A 22,577-nucleotide genomic window follows, 5' to 3' on the forward strand; every position below is an offset into this window, starting at 1 on the left:
TACTGTGATGTCATTCCGGCGACCACGACGTCAACGACGGACGCAGAGCCTACCAACACCACCTCCCAACGTGCAGAGGTACTGCTGACTAAAAACTTTCTGTATCCAGTATGACGCCTGGGGGTAATTCTAAGGTAAGGAATCTATAACTAACCTATGTTTCTTACAGATATATTGTTACTGAATGTAAGTAACTTGTTCTTTAGTGGCAATAACTTCTGCCAGAAGGGTGAGTGATCTGCAAGCTATGTCACCTCGGCCTCCTTACCTGACCGTCTTTCTGGACAAAGTAGTGCTTCGCACTAGGGTTCAGTTTTTTGCCTAAAGTAGTAACACCTTTCCATCTGGGACAATTTGTTACTCTGCCTACCTTATATGCACCTCTGCATCCTTCCAAGGAAGAGGAGCGTCTCCACCTTCTGGACCCAAAAAGACCGTAATCGATCTACCTTGATCACACTAAAGAGTTCCGGGTGGACGACCAACTCTTCATAAGGTACTTAGGAGCAAAGAAGGGGCACACTGCACAGAAGGCTTTTCACACTGGGTCCTCTTCTGCATAAAAATGTTATACCTTGACAAAGAAACAAGCTCCTGAAGGCCTTAGGGCTCATTCTACCAGGGCGAAGGCAGCTACCACGACTCTCCAGCGTGGTGTCTGGGTTTTGCCATCTGCTAGACGGCTACAGTGGCATCTCTGCATACGTTCGCCAAACATTACTGCCTGGACAACCAGGTCCGCAGGGAGGGCCTTTTTAACCATTCAGTCCTGCAGGACTTTTTGCTTTGAAGCTTTTCCGTAGTCCCTCCGGGGATGGTATTGCTTGGGTTCAAAGGTAAGGAATCTGCAGATAGATGTCTTTATCAGATGGACAAGTTACTTACCTTCGGCAATACCTTATCTGGTAGTGACATGATCTAGCCGCAGACTCCTTACCTACCAGCCCATCCTCCCGCACTGCCGATTAGTTTTAGTGTTGGCAGTTTCCCTTCATGGCCCTAGTTGCTTTTTGACACACCATGGTCAGTCGCTTCATGGCTCTGCGCTTCTGGCAAAGAAAGTCATAAAAAGTACTGATAGCGCAGCTGGGTGGAGCCTACATAGACGACGTGGACGTCATGAAGATGACGGACCCAGGGCCGGCTCTAGGCATGTGCAAGCTGTGCACCTGCACAGGGCCACCAAACCACAGGGGCCACCACGCCAATATATATCCTTAATATATTATTCCTCTGAGGATGGATACATATTTGCATGGTGGCCCCTTGCAGGGATTTGGCGGCCTCCGGCTCTGTTCCACTACTAAACACCCTGACCTCCTCCCCTCTTTACTGGCCTGCGCTCTCCGCCCGGCCCGGACCACATCTTCCTGGCCCCCTACCTACGCGCCCTGCCCAGGGCCTCCATGAGCCTAGAGCCGGCCCTGACGGACCCACGCCTCCCATTGGTTTTGCGTATGTAAATAGAACTCTGTGAAAAAGGATTATTTCTATTACTCATAAAAAAAGAGGCCCCCAATGAATCAATCACCTCACAATAAAGTGTTTACTTGAAGTATCCCACACATGATACCGAAATGTCACTCTTTATAAACTCCAAACAAAAGAACGATACACATAAGCAAATGAAAACGTAATACACATGGTCCATTGGGGGCGCAATGCACGCCCACCAAACTGCGCACTGTCACTACAGAATTACAACTGCATAGAAAAGCCTACAACACTGGTCAGTGTTTTGCACCGCAATAATCAGTTCTCCGATACTGGAGTTCTGAGCCCGCCCTGCATGAGCAACAATCACTGGTAAACCCGCACCTCCCGAATCATGCTCCTCAACCTGCACAGCCATGTGCACACTACACCAATCCCGCTCCAAGTCCGTTTCATTATAAGTCAAGTCAAGTCAAGTCAGTAAATTTATATAGCGCGCTACATACCCAGAGGGTCTCAAGGCACTTGAAGAGGGGTGGGGAATTACTTCTCGAATATCCAGGTTTTAAGTTGCTTTCTGAATGCTAGGTGGTTTTGAGTGAGGCGAAGGTGCATGGGAAGTGAGTTCCAGGTTTTGGCCGCTAGGTAGGAGAATGATCTACCTCCCATGGTGGTTTTGTTGACGCGGGGAACAGCAGCGAGGGCTTGGTTGGAAGAGCGCAGCTGGCGGGGGGGGGGGTGTAGAAGGAAAGACGTGTATTGAGGCAATCGGGTCCAAGTTCGTAAAGAGCTTTGTTTGCGTGGGTGAGGAGGCGGAAAGTTATCCTCTTATTGACCGGGAGCCAGTGAAGGTTTTTCAGGTGACCAGAAATGTGTTCTTTACGCGGGATGTCTAATATGAGTCTGGCTGATGCGTTCTGGATGCGTTGGAGTTTTTTCTGAAGTTTTGCGGTGGTGCCGGCGTAAAGGGTGTTTCCGTAGTCCAGGCGGCTTGTAACCAGTGCGTGGGTGACCGTTTTTCTAGTTTCGGTGGGGATCCAGCGAAATGTTTTTTTGAGCATGCGGAGAATGTTGAAGCAAGATGAAGAGACGGCGTTGACTTGTCTGGTCATCGAGAGTGAGGAATCCAGGATGACGCCTAGGTTCCGTGCGTGATCCTTCGGGATGGGTGCTTTTCCAAGGGCCTCTGGCCACCAAGAGTCGTCCCAGGCGGAGGGGGAGGTACCTAAGATAAGGACTTCTGTTTTGTCTGAATTCAGTTTCAGACGGCTTTTCTTCATCCATTCGGCTACCTCTTTCATTCCTTCATGTAGGTTGTTTTTGGCGATGTTTGGGTCTTTGGTGAGTGAGAGGATCAGTTGAGTGTCATCAGCGTAGGAGATGATGTTGAGGTTGTGTTGGCGAGCGATGGTCGCGAGGGGGCTCATGTATACGTTGAAGAGGGTGGGGCTGAGTGAAGATCCTTGTGGTACGCCGCAGATGACTTCTGTGGCCTCTGACTTGAATGGTGGGAGGCGTACTCTCTGAGTTCTTCCGGCAAGGAATGAGGTGATCCATTCCAGTGCTTTTCCTTGAATTCCGATGTTTCTGAGTCGTTGTAACAGGGTGTGGAGAGGTCGAGGAGGATTAGGGCGACTGTGTCTCCATTGTCCAGTAGAGTACGGATGTCGTCTGTTGCTGCGATGAGTGCGGTCTCAGTACTGTGTTTGGCTCGGAAGCCGGACTGTGAGGAGTCGAGGGATTTGTTGGCTTCGAGGAAGGCGGCGAGCTGATTGTTGACAGCTTTCTCGATGACTTTGGCCGGGAATGGAAGGAGCGAGATGGGGCGGTAGTTTTTGAGTTCGGTGGGGTCAGCTGTGGGTTTTTTCAGAAGGGCGCTGAGTTCGGCGTGTTTCCAGCTTTCTGGGAAGGTGCCGGAGTTGAGGGAGCAGTTGATGACGTCTCGGAGGTGTGGTGCTATGATGGAGTCTGCTTTGTTGAAGATGTGGTGAGGGCATGGGTCGGTGGGGGATCCTGAGTGGATGGAGTTCATCAGGCGGATGGTGTCCTCAGTGGAGATTGGGTTCCAGTCATTAAGGATGTTCAAGGGGGGTGATGGTACGGCAGTGGGTTGGGTGGGTTGGTCTTCGGGTTGGTTGTCAAAGCTGTTGTGGATGTCTACGAATTGTCGTGGAAGAACGAAGCTAGGGAGTCGCAAAGGGTTTGAGAGGGGGTGATGTCGTTGGAGTTGGCAGTGGGGTTGGTAAACTCTTTGACGATGTTGAATAATTCCTTGCTGTTGTGGGCGTTTTTGTCTAGTCGGTCTTTGAAAGCGGTTTTCTTGGCAGTCCGGATTAATTGGTGGTGTATTCGGGTGGCGTTTTTGAAGGCGTCCTTGGTGTTGGTGTTTGGGTCTTTTTTCCAAGCTCTCTCAAGGGAGCGACAGAGTTTCTTGGATTTCTTAAGATCCTCGTTGAACCAGGGGGCGTTTTTGCTGCCTGGTTTGATTTGACGTTTTTTCAAAGGTGCTAGGTTGTCGGCGGTGTTGCTTAGCCATTGAGTGAGGTTAATGGCTGCTTGGTTGGGGTTCGATGAGTGGGCAGGGGGGTTTTGAAGAAGCGATGTGGAGATCTGGTCGATGGTGATTTTGTTCCAGTTTCTTCGCAGGGAAGGTTGAGGATGGTTGTGGGTTGTGGTCTTTTTGTAGACAAAGTGAACACAGCTGTGGTCCGTCCATTGGAGAGCTGTGGTGTGACTGAAGGAAATATGTTTGCTGGAGGTGAAGATAGGGTCGAGAGTGTGTCCTGCGTGGTGTGTGGGGGTATTAACAAGTTGTTTGAGTCCGAGGTTGGCGAGATTGTCCAGAAGGGTGGTGGTGTTGCTGTTGTTGCTCTTTTCCAGGTGAAAATTGAGGTCCCCCAATAGAATGTAGTCCTCGGAGGGGAGGGCGTGTCACAAAGCTAAAATATATAAAGAAAAAAATTATTTACTCTCTCATAGAAATCGCCAAGGACTCTTGTACCCTTACTGCTTCTCTCTTATATAACTGGTTTTCCCTTTTCGTTTCAAGGCCTCCTCTTCCAGTGAGCGTGTCCTTCTCCCTTAAAGTGACCACATTCCAACAACATATACAGACTTTAGGTAAATCGAGCCCATCATCAATTATCTGTTGTTTATCTTTTTAAGGCTGGGTGATATTTCGCTGCAAGTTAAGTACTTTCAGGTGGCATATAAGTCAATCTCATAACTGTGCATATTCCGAGGGTCATTCTGAATATGGAGGAACTGGTAATGTGTAAGTTGAATGAGGATTGGAGCATTGTCTGTACTTCGGGCAATCCTAATGTGCTTCACAGAAATTCGATTTGCCCATTGGCTATGGTTCCTTGTATTCCTCGTTAGTATGTAAACACTGACCGAGCCAGTGTGTGTGCCCGAGTTTTACACCGTTCATTGCGGGCATAACGGACCTGGCATTAAAATTTCTCTGGGTCTTGACAGGTAGAAGTGCCCCGGGAAGGCCCTGCTGTTGCCACCTGGTTCTTGCTGGGATAAGGGCGGTCCAGGGTAATTAAAAAAAAAAAAGACTGCAGTGTAGCAGTTCAGAGCAGGTCTTGGGTAATGATGAATTGATTTCGCCTATGTGTTGAATATATCAGCTGTTTTTAATCGATCACCGTCCAGGATGAAGGGGGAAGGAAGAGCTGTGTCTTGGAAGTATCAGAGGAGTAGAGAGAATGTGACGCAGCAGCCAGATCTGCTGACTGGACAGCTGGGGATCCCGGTTTTAATCTCGGAGGCGCAACATCTGTGATTCTGTGCAAATCAATTCATCTTTGCGGCTGATAAGTTGTGCTATATAAATCTGCTGCAAGATGAAAAAGAGGCTAAACTTTATGAAAAAATTGTTGCAGCAAAGCGGATGTTAACAGTATTTCGGCTACGGGAAACTGATAAGAGAAGAAGACTAGGAACAAGCATTGGTAAGTGCAGGAAAATATCCTACAGCCAATAAGATTGGAGAAAATTAAGTGGCAGGCACAGGAACCAATGAACAGCCAGGAAAGCGAGGGGGCGGAATGTAAGCCCCTTTCAGATTTATATTACAAATGGGAAAACGGGAAAGCAAGATGGCGGCCGCTTGAGGCTGCAGGAGCGGACTTGCCAGGAGCACTGTGAAACCGAGGACGAACAGAGTGAGGAAAGTAATCCAAAATAAAACAGTACTCACCCGCCTAATGTTCGTAGATACAGAAGGCTCCAACACGGCTGTGGACACCACTTTGGACCCAGAGGCAGCCTTGGGGAAGAGCAGTCGGGGGACTATACTTCGGTAGTGAAACTCTTGGCGCGAGTTTTTACATTCACTGGCTGCCGGCGGTGTCGGCAAAGAGCGTACATCCAAATGGCACCTAAAGCGCCCAGCTCTGTCAATGGGAAGGCGGGTTCAATGGCAGACTCTGTGGGCTCTGAGGGGAAACGAGGCGGCCGGCGGGCGTCGCTGACACTGAAACCAGGTGCGGAGAAGGAGAGAGACGGTTTTGGATCCGGTTAGGGGAAGAGGCGGGACCTCATCTGGACGGCGTCTGCCACGTGGCACAGTATTGGAAATGTTTTGTGCCTCTAGCAACAAACGGGCGGAGAGCATCTCTCAAAACACAAGCAATGCTCAGGCTGAAGAGGAGGTTGTAGAGGTGGGTCTCCCTCACGAGTCCAAACAAACAAACGACCCAGTAATGGCCATGGAGGATGACCTGGCTAAGGACCTGGATAAGGATCTGCCCACTGGAAATCAGAAAGTAAGTTCTGAGATAAGGCAGAATGTCAATGTATTAGAGGGCATACCTGAAGATCAAATGAGATACAGTGGGGGACTGTCAGTACAATATGGGGCAGTGAGGGTGACCAGAAGACAAGCTGGGGGAGACTATAGAGCAGGGGTCTCCAAACCGATCCTGGAGGGCCAGATACATGCCAGATTTTTAAAATTACTACATGTATCTCAATGGGGATATCCAAAAAATCTGGCATGGATCCGGCCCTCCAGGACCGGTTTGGAGACCCCTGCTGTAGAGGATATAACGAACACCCGGCTAGCAACGACAGAGGTAGATACAGTAATTTTGACAACACCAGGGGACCACACAGCCCAGTTAAATTCCCCAAGCCAGGGGCAAGGGGTGCTGTAGGTTAACCCCGAAGTGGATATAGTCCATAATGATTGCTTTTTTTCCTTGTTTCATGGCCCTGAGTTGTCAGGTAATGACTCTGAATCTTCAATATTATCAAGCGACGATGGAGAAGCAAGTGAGTTGGAGAAAGCTGGAGATTTTTTATATATGACGGCCCGCCGGGTTGGCTGAAAGAAAATTGGGTCTCATGCACAAAGGACAGCAAGTTGGAAATTGTATTACTCCTTAACTGACTCAACTAACGGTACGCAAAGTACAGTACCTCAGGATACCTCGGGCCTGCAAGCTCCAACATTGAAAACAGTTTTTCAGACAATAATGCAACACCGAGGTAAGACACAGGCTGATGCCCGTAAAGCTTAGCGTGCAGCACGGAAAGTCCAGGGGTCAGTCAGGAAGCTGTCAAAATTTTGTAACATCATCGGTGAACTGCTTATGGAGCTCGAAACCCGAGTTAGTAATGTTGAGGCCGAAGTAACTGATAAACTTAGCCAATTCAAGGAACAAGAAGAACGAATCACAGACATTCAATGTAAACTGGAAGAAAGCGAGACTCGTCAGTGACGTAATAATCTGGGGGTTCCTGAAGGGAAGGAGGGATCAGATATCCGGACTTACGTGCTAGATCTCTTTCGACAAGCCTTCCCCGAACTCAGACTGGAATTGGCAACAAGAGGTCCGGCGAGTGCACAGGACACTCTTTACTCTGAGAAGTTCAGCCAGGGAGGGATCCAAGCCAAGAGCTGTTTTGTTATTTTTGGCAAGTTATTTTTGAGACGGGCGGTGTTTAAAAAGGCCAGGAGAAATGTTAATGATGTTTCTTTTTTTGTAAGACCTGACTTTTGTCATGTTACAGTTGACAGGAGGTGGCGCTTGCGCCAATTGATAAAACCCTTTCAGGACAAGGGGACAAACGTGTTTTTGAATAATCCTGCCTCCTTAAAGGTAGTATGGCAGGGGTCAACAACATTTTTTACATCCGAGGTGAAGGCTCAAGAGTTTCTGGCTGGATTGAAGCCATAATACTTTATAGAAGCAGGGAGTCGAATGAAGTGTTGTAAGGGGGGAGGGGGTCCCTCTATTTTCCTGTTGTCATTTTTTTTTGGAATCTTTTGTATAGATACCCCTTCTGCATAAGGGAATCACGGTGCTGGCAAATCGCTCTCCATCTCTGCCAACAGACCGATCCTCCGTCTGGGCATTTCCCGAAGATGGGAGAGAGGGAGGGGGGTAGGGGTGGGGTTAGTGTAGGGACTAGGGGGATGGGGTGGGGGGAGGGTTGGACAGGGGGTTCTAGGGGTCCTGGGTGGGAGGCACAAAACGGGGTAAAGAATTTCAGAGGGACAATGGGTTTAAATGAAAAATCTAATTTGAAAATAAGAATAATGACAAGTTAGAGTAAACTACTGTCACTTAGGTTTGTTCTTTGGTTTAAGAAAGGAAAGGGATGAAACAAAAGAAAAGGGACAATATATCAATCTAAATGGGTAAGGTGACTGTTTGTTCGGTTAATATGGGTGGCTTAGGTGACAGGAATAAGCGAAACAGGACTATGGAAATGCTGAGATTTCATAACCCTGATAGAATTGCACTTCAGGAAATGCATATACCGTGGGAAAAGAGGGGGCTAATCTTGATGAAGGGTTATTCTTTAATGGTCTGCTCTACGCAAACCTCTAACATTAGAGGGGTGGCTATTTTAGTTAAAAAACAAATAGGACCCGCTAGGCGGACATTGGGTGATGCAGGAGGGAGGTGGGCTGTAGGGATGTACGTTGTTACAACGCATGCTTTTACCACGCATGCCTTTACAACGCAGGTTTTTCAACGCAAGTCGTTACAACAACTAGCGTTGGGGGGTGCTGGATACTGAATAGTTTAATTTACTATTCCAACTCCAGGCCCCGTGGATAGTAGGGAAGGTGTTGGATAGTAAATTAAACTATTACCTATCCTAGAGCGCCCCCCAGCGCAAGTCGTTGTAATGACTTGCGTTGAAAAACCTGCGTTGTAAAGGTACTGCGTGGTAAAAGTTGCGTCGTAAAGGATGTTTCCCGGGCTGTAGTGGGGCTCGAGTATGGAATAACAATAGTAACGGTGTATGGCTCAAACCAGGATGAATCCAACATACTCGAATACCTGCAAATGGAGTTAGCAGCTTGGCCTACACCTTTAATTCTGTGTGGGGATTTTAATATGCATCTAGGAGTAGGTGATGCGAATTTTAACAGATATCACGGAAGGAAGCCCAGAGTCTATCGAGCATTACCATCATTGATTAAAAGCCATGGGCTAATAGATTTATGGGAATCCAAGTTACCCTCCGATCCAGGATATACATACATCTCTTATCCCCACCAGAAATATGTCAGGCCAGACTATTTTTTTTATATCCAAGCAGATCCTAGGAGGGGCGGAAATAGAACTTTTGCCAGAATTAATGTCTGATCATAACCCTTTGATTCTCAGGCTGAGATTGCCGCAAATCCATTTGTGTCAAACACAATGGACGTTTGATCAGGAATATGTCTGCCATTTTAGAACCCGGATCAAAGAATTTTTTAATATGAATAGATTTAGTGCCTCACGCAATGTGGTTTGGGAAGCTATTAAGGCCGGACTATAGGAGGAGACAATAACTTCGTATCCAACCAGAGACAACAACAAGCAAAGAAGATTAGGCAATTACATGCCTAGCTCCAGGACTTCGAGAGAGAACATCTGGGAAAGATAGTGGGAGGAATGGATACAGCTATAATGCAGCTAGATATTATGGTGGTTAAGGCTGAGATAGGGTCTTATTATTCTCAGAAGGTTGCAGCAAGTTATCAATCCCATAGGGCAGAGAGCTATGAGTATGGTGAAACTGTTGGAAAACGACTTGCCTTAAAGACTAGACAAAAATCAGCGAGGAGCCAGATATCTCTAATAAACAGTGGGGGGATCTCATATACAGATCCTTTTGAATCGCCGGCTTTCTGAAAACGGGTACTTCGAACCCAGTACATTCCCTTATTATGGGGAGGACCTCTTTGAAGTGGTGACAAGGACTGATACATGCCTTATCCATCGCTCTCCTTTGCTTAATTGCAGTTCCTACCTCCGGCTGTAGTGTTCGGGTGTTCTTTATTTTTGATATATCTACAGTCCAGGCGAAACACTTACACCACTACGCAATGATTGTGCCATTTAACAAAGGCCCTGGATCCCCTCACCTGCCACTTTTTGATACGAGGACTGATTACTTGGAATATTTCTTTTTGCACTTGCTTGGACAGTTTCAATTGTTACTACAACGGTGATCACCCACCATCTTCTTGACCACGTTGTTTTTGGAATATTCAATAGATTCAGAGCTTCACTGACCTACAACGTGGACGTTTTTTTGTTTGGGATTAGCATGTCCTTTGTTCGTCTTTGAAAACTGCCTTCTTTTCCGTTGCCCTGACGAAGTCCCCTTGGGGACGAAACGCGTTGGCTGAGGCCTTTTAAAGATTTCTAATAATAAAGGAACTTTTTCTACATATCATACCTGCTACGGACTTCTTTCTTTGGTGCACCATCCATCACATATACAGATCCGGGGGAAATATAGTTGTGGTGTTCCAGAAATTCTATCAAGAGCTCTATATGGAGGAGAAGCAAGGTTCCCACTGGGATGTTTTTTTTAAAGGCTAGTAGAGAATATAGAACTTTGGGGGACGAGGCTAGTGAGGAGTTGTAGATTGAATTTACATTGGAGGAGACACAAATAGCGATACAGCAGCTGGCTTCGGGCAAGGCAGCTGGCCCTGACAAAATTCCATCTGAATTTTATAAAATCTTTCAAGAAGAGCTAGCTCCCTTGCTCTGGGATTTGTTCTTGGGGGTACAATATTCTGGGAATCCACCAGATTCCTGGAAGGGTACTAATATTATCACCTTCCCCAAGAGAGATAAACCATTGGATAGGCCCACCTCATATAGGCCTATCTCTTTAATTAACACGGATGCTAAAATCTATTCTAAAATCTTGGCTAACCGCCTCCAGAGGGTCATAGCCAGCCTCGTGCCACCATGGCAACATGGCTTTGTACCAGGTCGGGACACAACTGATCATGTAAGGCGAGCCATGGCCCTATATGACATAATTGGGGAGACTAATGGTCAGCTGGCTATGATCCTCTTGGATGCGGAAAAAGCATTCGACCGTGTGTCATGGGAGTATTTGTGGGATATCCTTGCAGCCAAAGGGTTTGGCTCTCGGACCGTCACTGCAATTAAGGCGATGTATAGGGCCCCCTACGCGAAATTGCAGCTGATGGGTAGAGAATCTGACATAAGGGTTTTATGCGGAACAAGGCAGGGATGCCCTTGCTCTCCAATTCTATTTGCCCTATATATCTACCCACTTATTCAATCATGTATTGAGAATTAGGCTATTATACCTGTGGCGACCCAGGGTTTTAGTACTAAAGTACTAGCATATGCAGATGACATTGCAGTACTGACACCTAACCCCGAGGTAGCAATGAGGGAGATTAAAGCTACTGCCACTATCTTTGGGAAGGAATCGGGGTATTTACTGAATAAAACTAAGACTCAAATAATTGTACCAAAAATGTTATTCTTCTGGATAGCCGACGAGTAAATATAGCTACCTATCTCAGAGTTCGGATTACTCCGGATATTGGTCAGATTGCCCAAATCAATTTAAACCCGTGATAAGTAAGATTGTTGAAGACCTTAGGCGAATTAATTCACTTCATTTAACCATTATAGGTAGAGTTAATGTTCTTAAAATTATTATGTTCCCTAAGGTATTGTACCTTTTCAGGACACTTCCGGTGGAAATCGAAGGATCTTTAATTAAAGCCTTAGATTCTTTGTTTAGTAGGTTTATCTGACAATATGGTAAGATCAGGAGATCTTTAAAACTCCTTACGTTGCCACAAGCACAGGGAGGGTTGGCCGCTCCTAATTTAACTTTTTATTATTGGGCAGCCTTGTTACATCAAATGAATATACTTTTCTTTGAAAGTTGTGGCAGTACTAGTGAGACACAGGCCGAGGGTCTCCCGACAATCTACAAGCTGGCACTTGGAGAAAGGGCAAAAGCCCTTTTTTTGCGTGAACTGGAACCTAGCTACTATAAGAAAGTCGGATTTAAGATCATATCGAACACATAGAAAACCTGGGGTAGAATACAAAAACATATGAATATCGCAAAGATAACAAAATATACACCTATTTAGAAATCATCCCTATTCCCCCCTGTGTTTTATGATGTAATAGCCAGGCAATGGGAGCAACTGGGTTTACGGACAGTGGGAGATATTCAACCAAATGGCCAGCTATATTTGTTTAGCGAGTTTGGAATATCGGATGGGCATTATCTAAAGTATTTACAAATAAAGGGGGGGTTTGACCAAAGGAGACAGGCAATCTCTAGTGCTAAAATTACATTGCTTGAAATCATGGGGAGAACTGCTTGTAAAATCAAACATATATATATAGTATAATAATGGAATTTGTCCCGAATGATATTGAAAACATTGAGACTAAATGGGCCAATAGATTGGAGGGCGAAGATGTTGATATTGACATGTCACAACGGTTTGTAAAAAAAACGCTTCTATCTGCTAATCTAAAGTCACAACACTATAAAACAATTTATAACCTGTATTTTACTCCGGCCAAATTATTCAAATGGGGGAAGAGGGAGGATGATAAATGCCCCAGAGATGGGGTAGGACCCGCAGAAGAGATTCATATGTTTAATGGGTGTTTACAACTTGATCTGATAAAAACTGAATTGGTAAAGTTCTGGGAGAAGATTTTTGGAAAAACTGTGGCATTAACCCCTTTGCTTATGATGATTGGAAATGACAGCAGTATGGAGTTAGATAAACCCCAGACCTGTATCATATTTATCTCAGTTGTGATATTAAGATTACTTATTGCAACTAGATGGAAGTATCCGATTCCCCCAGATTTTTATGATTTTTTTGCTCGTTTTATTGCTGTATATAAACTTGAACAGGCTTTAAATACCTGTAAGGGGTACCAGGCTAAAAGCTGGGGTATAAAATTATGGGCTCCCGTTTCAAATTGGGTAAAAAGCATAGGATAATATAAATAGATTACATTTTAGGTAATATGAATGTTTGTGATGTATTGCATCTCTTAGTCCCTTTCCCTTTCATGTATCAGTATTAAATTGGATCTGGATTAATTGATAATTATTAACAATGTATAACAAATGAATTAATTTTCTTTTTATGAATATATGTATGTCTCGCTGAATACAAAAAAAATACAAAAAATTATATTAAAAACAATAGATTTCACAATCACAGTGCAAGCGAAACCTAACAAAAAGTGCAGCTTAGCTTTATCAACCCTTTTGTCACAAAGAGAAGGAGGAAAACAAACCAAGCTTTGCTATATTTTTTCACATCTAGCACTTGAAAGCATCTTTGTGCCTACTCTGTTAAATGTCAGGAGAGGGATGTACCTACTTGAAATCACTACTTTGGTTAGTAGATTAGCAAACGTGTGATTGCTTTCTTTTTGTACACAGCATTCATTATTTCATTCTTATACAGTCAAGTAGCCTTGACACAGAAAAAGTGTTACTTTCATTCTTGTGATGTGTCAAAGGACAATATTACTCTGCTGTGAGTCAATGTAATAGTGCATCTTGAAAGCTTTGGAGAAGTAGAGAGTTTGCCAGAAATTGTTTGCCTTATGTATACTTCTGTATTTCTAGATCACCAGCAATGCTACCAGTGACCTAAATATAAAAGTTGATGGGCATGCCATTGTACGCGGAAATGAAGGTGTGTTCATTATGGGTAAAACCATTGAGTTTCGTATGGGACGAAATATGGAACTGAAGGCAGTAAGTAGTTCATAACCTCTTTAAAATATTTGATATTTCAAAAAGTACTTACAGAAATGGGCTTGTGTTCAAACTGTTGGGACAAATATTACAGACCGAATTCATTGTATGTATTCAACCTTGGTGAAGAGCTTACATTCCTGTAGGGATAGGGAATCATGACTTATGGATATAAAAATATAATCACAGTTTACCTTACATGTGTCCCTTGTAGAATTTTTTAGTCTAGATTACTGTTATACCTCCCCAGTGTACCAGAGTGTGACGATTCAGAGACATGAGGGAAACGTCCCTTCGGACGAAGCCGGAATCACGCTGTGCCAGTACAGCTCCAGCAATAGAACAAATGCGTCTTTAGCACGCATTTAGTCAGCACGCAAGTCGCAACAACAACTTGTTTTTTCGGGGGCGCACTGGTGGAATGGTGTTGGATATAAAGTCCTGCTGCACAGACATGGAATAGTAAATTAAACTATTCCAACATCCAGCACCCCCCTAAGGCAAGTCATTGAAATGACTTGCATGCTGAACAAATGCGTCCTAAAGACGGCGTTAAGAATGCATGCATCCTAAACGCACGCAGAATACCGTCTTACATCTGAGACATGAACATCTGGAATAGAACTCTTGGTTAATTTTTTCTCTCGTTAGCTTTTTCAGGATTTTTAAAAATCTTTACTTTCTTTCTACTTTGGTTGCCTGCAAAAAAACTGTCTATACTTTCAAATGGGGGAGAGGTCAGATCGGCTGACTCCAGAGCGCGGCGATCAATGTTTGATCCCAGGGGCCAGCTCAGCGTCAAGTGACTCTTGGCAATAGCTCACTTAATCTCCTTCACAGCCCCCAGTGTGTTGAAACCTTAAAGGGTGATATGTTTGCGCTTTACAAATATGGATTATTTATTTATTTATTTTTCCTTGTGCATTTTTGCTACATTTTACTGCAAGCCTAATTAATGCTGGTAGTTCGTAGGTTCCTCATGGGAACAGTCGAGCCCAAACTGCCAAGCCAGGTCCTCCCTGGACCGAAACAAAAGCATCACCCCATATCAGCCAGGCTAGCTTGAATCCAGTGACACAGTGAGCCCTGAAACCACGTCTGGGCATACCCGGTGCACTTAGTGCGAGAAAGTAAGACACACAGATCATGGACGGAATGCAGAGCAAATCAGACATTCTCCCCCAGTCAATAGATCTGGGTTAAATACATTGTTCTTTTACTCACCATGCCACCCTAGTTTAGACCCAACCATATGCAAATCAGTCTTGACCCTGTGCTTCATGAGAACTGTCCATCCTGAACTGCCAAGCCAGTCCATGCAATCTTTTTTTTTTTTTAGCATATTTTTATATAATCAGCAGGATTTCATATCATGTACATGTGTATTCAATATTACAGTACAATTGTAGTCATTGTATGGAACCTCGGCACCGTACATTATTAGAAATCCACATGGTAGTTGTCCAACTTCTTTACTAATATATACATTCATCTTAGCACATATCCTATGTATATGGTCTATTCCTAATCGTGTTTCTGTCCGCTCCTCTATGTAAGTCACGTTCTCTCTAGAAACTGTTAGATTGGTATCAATCCATACCAATAGGTTGTGGCGTAGTGTTTTTTGTGTGTGTGTGTGTGTATAATAATAAAACAGTAACTGCAAACATTAACTAAAACTTATGCAGAAGGGTGTACTGTTTGTAGGTATGTGACTGACTCAGGGTATTTTGATTGCTGTGCCTCGTTGTGTGTGTCCAGGTAAGCTACTGAAGCCACCCAGTCCACTCTGGTATCCTGCGGTTTTCCAACTTCTCTCAGCTCCTTTAGAGCTAATTGTTCATTTAAAAATGTTGTTGAAACCTAATACCTCATGACTGGGACTTGGGCATTGCAACCCTATGTGTCTTGTTTCTCTTACCCCTTTTCGTTCTCCTCATCCTCCCCGCTAGTTTGTGCGGGTGTCTCCCACATTCCCAACGCCTCCTTCCAAAGTTCTGCTATAGGGCGTTGCCGCATACCCCTGGCTTCTTCCCACTGTAACTCTTTCCCACAGCTCCAGCCCAATTAATCACATCCCGATTCCACCCTGCCACTTAAGGTCCCCCAGCCGACTTTCACACCAACGCAGTTCTCTGCCTGACCAGCCCCAGAGCCAAATCTATCAATCTATTCCCGACCTTAGTCTTGTGTGGTCTGGTAAAAAGTCCAGGCAGGAATATCTATACTGTGAGGGCCAACTCCCTCCCCAAAGCATCCTTAATATTTGCTAGGACTGCTTCCCAAAACCCTCGCATCCACTGGCATTCCCATGTCATGTGAAAAAAATCTGCGTCCAGGTGGGCACACCTTGGGCACTTACGCATCTCCCCTCCATATGTAACATGAAGGCGGTGGGGTGTCATGTAGGTCATGTGTATAAAATTGAATTGTGTGTATTTCAGACAGGTGTTTCGGGATATCCTCTTAGAATATTGCAGTATTGTCCCCCATTCTACATCTGATCTTTCCCATCTACAACCTTCTCCCACTTCTCCCGAAGGCCAGTCAGAGGGTCGAGCGATGCCGCTAGTAGGGCAGCGTAGAACCACTTCCTGGTGCCACGCAGAGCCAAGTGTAACCAGTGCATGTAATACTGGGTGAGACCCAGGTTCCTCCCGTCCCTTTCCCCATAACTGCCCGATGGCTCGTGTCATTGCCTCATATTGCAGGAACTGCCTCAGTGGGAGGCCGCTATCCTCCGCTAGTTCCCGAAAAAGGAACCAGCCTGCTGTCAGAAAAACAGTCCCCTACGTTCTCCAACACCATTGCTGTAAAGGGCGTTGGCTGCTCAGGCAAGATAGTCATCTTAGGCACCCCGTGCAGGAGGCCCACCAGCGGCAGCAGCGGGGAATATCTTATGGAATTCCGCACTTTAGACAGACATCTTTTCCATGTCTGTAAGGCTGTGGATTGTAGCAGTGAGCGGTACGGAACAGTAATAGATGAGTCCAATAATTTGTCCAGGAGCAAGTCCGGGCCAAAGCCAGGTTCAGACAGACATACCCCCTTCACATTCACCTCTTCTAATACTGTGCTAACCATTGCAGCTGGGCTGCTAACATATAGAGCTCAAAATTTGGTACCCCCAGTCTGCCTTCTGTCATAGGACGCAGGAGCATCTTCAGGGATACTCTCCTGCACCCTTCCCCCCCACTCAGTCCATGTAATCATACGCCGTTGGCCAAATAAGTCATCTAGTTGTTGAACAGGTTAGGGCTGATGAACAAACCTTGAGGGATGCCACAGATGGTGTTCTTGCCTTCCGAGGTAAAGGGCGGGAGGCGGATTCTCTGGTTTTACCTGTGAGGAATGAGGCAAGCCACTTGAGGGCGTCTCCTTGGAATCCAATGTTGTAAAGGCTTTTGATCAGAGTGTGGTATGAAACTGTGTCGAATGCTGCTGAGAGATCGAGGAGGATAAAGGCAGCCTTCTTCTCTTGGTTGTGGAGGGATCTGATGTCATCTGTGACTGCAATCAGGGCTGTTTTGGTGCTGTAGTTGGTGTATAACCCGTATTGGGAAGTGTCCAGAAGATTGTTGTTCTCCAGTTGTTCTGTGAGTTGGTTATTGATGCCCTTCTCGATGACTTTGGGAAAATAGGGGGGGAGAGATGGGGTGGTAGTTCTTGAGTTAGCTAAGGTCTGCTGATGGTTTCTTGAGTAGGGGCTTGACTTCTGCGTGCTTCCATTCTTTGTGGAATGTGGCCATGGTGATGGATGCGTTAAAGTTGGCAGTAAGCTGGCTGCAGATCATCTTGCTCCTGAGGTTGAAGATGTGATGGGGGCAGGGGCCCATGGGTTCTCTTGAGTGTGTGGCGATCATGGTGACTGTGGCATCTTGCTTGGTGAGCTGGTCCTGGGTGTTGAGCAGGTGGTCATGTTCCTCGTATGTGGGGTTGAAATGGCTGAGGAGGTTGGTGGGTTGGGGTTTGAAATTTCTGTAGATATTGGAGATCTTGTTGTGGCAGAGGTTCACCAGGGAGTCACAGAGTTCCTGTGGAGGGGTGATGACGTTTTCGGTGGCTGAGGGGCTGGAGAACTCTCTGACGATGTTGAAGAGTTACTTGCTGTGGTTGGAGCTTGCTTTGATGTGGTTAGCAAGGACGCTTATTTTTGTCTTTTTCAGAAGTTAGTGCAATCGGTAGAGGGCAGTTTTGAATGTTGTTCTGTTCGTGGACTCCATGCTGGTGCCCATTTCCTTTTGAGTCGTTCGCAGGTGTACTTCATGACTCTTAGTTCCGTCGTGTACCAACTGGCTTGCTTGGTGACCTTTTGGACTTTGGTGGGTTTGCTGTAGGCAACTCTGTCGGCTCAATCTGTGATCCAGGCAGAGAAGTTCTTGACCACCTGTTCAATGTTGGCTGCTGTGGTTGGACGGGAGGTGTTGAAAGCATCAGTCTATTGGGCCTCTGAGATCTTGTTCCAGTTGTGGTGAGGTGTGCTGGGCAGTCTGGGTGCGGTGCCGGGGGATCCCAAGATGATAAAGTAGACAATGGCATGGTTTGTCCAGGTGAGCTCGGTGACATGGCTGAACTTGATTCTGTTGCTGGCTGTGAGTTTCGGGTCGAGTGTGTGTCCTGCGATGTGAGTGGGGTTGGTGACCAGTTGGATGTGACCAATGTAGCTCATGCTATCGAGGAGGTTAGCAGTGTTGGTGTTGTTGGGGTCATCAAGGGGAAAATTGAGGTCACTAAGGAAGATGGCGTGCGGAGCAATGAACTTGGGCATGTGGTTGTAGAAGCTGGGGGGAGGTCCTGAAGGTCTTTAGGCAAGGGTGCCTCTGATGGTGTTTTTTCTGTCTGCTCAGAGTTGGAAGTTGAGGTGTTCCATGATCAGGGTGACGTTGTCTGCATTGGTGGCGCAGTGGATGGCTTCCTTGTCAATGATGGTGATAACACCTCCGTGCTTGTTGATGCTGTCTCAGTGTGCAATCTTTTAGCCTTTGAGCATGACTGAGGAGATGTCGGGTGATAATACGGGGTTGACTCGGGTCTTGATGAAGAAGATGACGGCGGGGAGAGGGAGGTGATGATATCCCAAATCTTGGTGGCTTGCTTTCAGAGAGCTCATGCGTTGAGCAGAAGGCAGTGGTGCTGGTCTGGGGAGGTCGTGGTAGGCGTGGTGGTCGCCTTGCGTGCTGGAACTACGATGTAGCAAAAGAGGCAGTGCCATTTATCTCATGGATAGCAAGAAGAGCAGAAGTAACATTTTTCCGAGATTATTAGACACTCCTGATTGCAATACAATGGGTCTTTATGCGAGAAATTAATAGAAAGGTCAGTAACTATGTTTAGCCAGGGAAGAAAGCGAGGTCAGTGTTAAAAAAAAAAGGCTCACAATACTGGCAATTGCGTGGTTGGGCATTAAAGGCATCTCTGATTATTAGCAGCAGCCCAGCTGAGGATCCTGCTATAACGAGTGAGGAAAGTTATATCCTTTCTCCTAAGCCTTTATGGGTGTATCCTTGGCAGATTCATCAACTTGTGAACATCCCCGGACACCACTCTGGGCTCTTCTGCAATAGCTCACCCTTACCAGCAGAGGGCACCGTCTCTATTACAATGTCAGAGTCACTGGAAGTATAAGGCATTGAACCAGCATACAAACAGCAGTTCTCTTTTTTCTGTGGGACCAACATGGATTCAAAACTTGCTCACATTTTTTTCTGACATTTAAATATGTTGCATTTGAAAAAATATGTCTTTAAGCGCTCTAGCCATTGTGTGGGTTAGGTGTTGATCACAGACCCTCATTGGATCTGCCTGGGGAGCTTGGGCTCAGACAATGACATCCATTCTTTTGATTCCCGCAAAAATTTTTGGGGATAAGGCATACTTTGCACTTGAAAGATTTAAATCTAGCAGAGTTAATACTGGTGTTTTAGACCTTTAAACATCCCAAAAAGATTTCTGTCAATTTTGGATGTTAGGAGGCTTCTAAGAAAGTCTTGGTTTTGTCAGAGACAAACCCCTCTGCCTCAGGATGACAAATTCAGACCCCCCCCCCCCTCTATGAACAATAAATGGGTTGTGTTAAATCCAGAGGCTGTTTGACACAACAGCCTATCTCTTCCTTTTCCTCTTTCTCAAACCTCCCCCTCCCCAACCCAGCCAGGAATGCGTTTCTAGTCTGGCCTTGTTGGTCACTGATTGAACAGTGGGTCCCAATCATTCTCTTTTTCTGCAGGCCTGGAAGGCTATAACTTAGAACCAGTGATTCCTAGACCGAAGAAAAAGGGTATGTGCTGCCTTTCCTCACATTCCCCCATACTGCTCTTTTCAGCTCGAGAAGCATCTGCTCATTTTTTTGCAGGAAGTTGCTTTACTGTTAAAGAAAGGAGCAGTGGACCTGGTGTCACGGCAGGGAATTGGGCAGGGTTACTACTCTGGGCGTTTTCCTGTTCCTACAAGGGATGTCGATCTCTGTCCAATCCTAGAGCTTGGGGTCTTGAACCTGTTTTCCGCAAGGAGAAGTTCAGGATGTTGTCCCTAGCTCAGGTTATTGTTGTGCTAGAAGAAGACTGGATGGTGTTATTAGACTTGCAGGACACATACTTACACATACCGATTCTGCAGTCTCACAGGAAATTCTGCGTTTCGGTGTGGGCTCCACTCACTATCAAGTTGTGATTCTTCCTTTTGGTCTAACATCAGCACCTCAAGTCTTTACAAAGGTGCTGGTGGTAGTAGCGGCTCATCTCAGAAGGTTAGGAATCCTTATGGTTATTGAAAGCTCACTGTGCCGCTTGTAGTACACAGCATTTCTATAAACAGCTCAAAATCTTACGCAGGGCCCTCTCAGTGTCTCCTGTTCAAAGGGGCAGTACCGGATACAACATCTCCAGGCTTTTCCACCAGTTCAGAGGATTCGAGACTTTCAGTCTGTGGTTCGGTTGTTTTAAGGCAGAGCTCAAATTCCAGTCCTGAAGGTCTGCTGACCACTTGTATAATACTGGTCATATATGTACATTGTCACACCTGTGTTTCCCAGTGGTGCCTATGTGTTCAGTGGATCCAACAGAGGGAAACCCTCTCGGACACCATAGTCCTCTCTTCAGAGGCTGCTGCAAATCGCACTTGTTGGGGAGCAGAAAACAATCTAATTGAAGGGTTATCTTTCCATCCTTACTATGCCACAATAGTGGTCGATGCCTCTGCTGGAGGGTGATGTACTCATCTGGAGGATCTAGAGGTCCGAAGCCTCTGGTCTCAAGAAGAGCAGGTTCCTCATATCAACCTTCTAGAGCTCAGCACATTATGGCTAGCCCTCGGGTCCTTTCTCCCCACAGTTCACATTCAGTCTGTTCACATTTTGACAGACAATATGACCGCAGTGTGGTACATCAAGAAATCAGGGGCAGTTGGGCTCTCTGATAAAAGGCTTTGAAACTCGTCTTGGACATGGGAACATGATGTTTGACTGGTAACATACCATGTTAAGGGTTCTCTGAATGCCAGAGCCGACAACCTCTTGTGGAACACCTTGGGTCATGCATTCCCCTATTTGAACTAGACACAGGCCGCAATATGTCTGACATAGTAAGTTGTAAAGACAGAAGTGAAAGTTTGTAAATGTTTTTATTTAACAGAACTCTGATACTGCTTAATAACTAATAGCACTCATGTTACACAACGGAGCCCGAAACACCGCTCTAGGAAAACATTCTCCTTATTGAAATTGTAGACATTGCTTATATCACCAGGCTGTGGGTCTATCAAAGGAGCACCAATCGATCTAAACTCTGTTTTCCCTGCTTACATTTTTCCGAGATCAGTCCCTCTACAATCTGCCTGCAGTAAAATCTCAGCCGCCTAATATCAGGTAATTCCAAGGCCCTTGAAGTAATTAATTGCTTGGAAGTTGTCTCTGAAAGGATTTATTTACCAATTAAGGAACAGAATGAGAGTTGGGGGGAGGCGCTGCGCTGGGGGAGTGAACTTGCACAAAATGAATAGGCGTGATTCTCAGAGATGTTAAAAGGCCTGTTCTAAGACCGTTAATGCTGAATAAGCAGCAGGAGCCAAGCTATCTACTTTCCTGGTACAGCAGTCATCGCAAGTAAGGCAGGAGGACCAATCTCTAAAGAATTAGAATGCATTAGATGCAAAATCATTTTCAAGCTGGGGCCTTAAATGACTAATTACAGCTTGCAAAAGTTGCCTGGGCAGGCGGTTTGGTATACAATCTAAATTCACATAAAAAATGGTACATCTGGTCTAAAACAATGTATAACAAGCATTTACAATGCAATAGGTCTCGCAGTGACAATGTTTAGAGCTATTAGTATTGTAAATGATATACTTTTTTATAATGTTGTTCTTTTCTAAAAAGTACACCGTATATATTAGCAATTGTGCAACATCAGAATTTAGATGAATTAGTGCCTGATAAGTGAAAGTAAAGCGATAGGGAGCCAGCGATGTGGAGACTGACAGTGCGCGGTGACAGAGAGGCAGGTAGGTACGCATGTGTGTGTGTGTGGGGGGGGTCCTCGATGGGGAGAAAGGTAATAACGTGAAGAAAGTGTGACCAGAGGGAGATCACAGGAGATTGTGTGTGTAGGTGGTGTGGAGTGATGTAGATAAAGAGAGGGGGTACGGATGTGCACCGGTAGAGAGCTGTGATGTGCCGTTGGAGGGAGGTGGTGAAGAGCGAGGCGGGGTGAGGGCTGAGTGGGAGGCCAAGGGTAAGGGCGAATGGAGGCAGCTGGAGAGAAAGTATCATAGTGCAGATGGAGAGGAGGGAAACTAGATGGGCAAAGAGAGAGAAGAACAGTGGAGGGAGGAGAGCTAAGGTGAGGGTAACTGGTGCTGCAGGAGTGGAGGGGGAGCTGGTAGAGATGAGGTGCTTCAGGTGGAGGAGGGTTCCTGGTGGAGTAGAGGATGTGCCTGTTTCGTGGCAGAAGGGAACAGGTGGGGGTGGAGGGTGCAGGTGGAGGAGAAGAGGAGCTTCATACGGAGCAGCGTTACAGGTGGAGTAGAGGGGATTCACTTGTTGGGAGGCAGAAGGAAGAAGGTGGAGAGAAGGGGGGGTGCAGTGTGCAGGTGGA

The 22,577-nt window shown here is 45.8% G+C and overlaps 1 protein-coding gene across 1 annotated transcript in view; it reads left to right on the forward strand.

Moving 5' to 3' along the window:
- Nucleotides 1–22,577, forward strand: part of SGCB (sarcoglycan beta) — a 292,490-nt gene that overhangs the window by 221,010 nt on the left and 48,903 nt on the right. Inside the window, exon 5 of the mRNA XM_086962654.1 lies at nt 13,357–13,488. Coding sequence (XP_086818780.1) covers nt 13,357–13,488 — 132 coding nt within the window. The remainder of the gene's footprint in view (nt 1–13,356; nt 13,489–22,577) is intronic.

This window comes from Lissotriton vulgaris, chromosome 3_1 (genome assembly GCF_964263255.1).
Source record: "Lissotriton vulgaris chromosome 3_1, aLisVul1.2, whole genome shotgun sequence".
Classification (NCBI taxonomy): Eukaryota; Metazoa; Chordata; class Amphibia; order Caudata; family Salamandridae; genus Lissotriton; species Lissotriton vulgaris.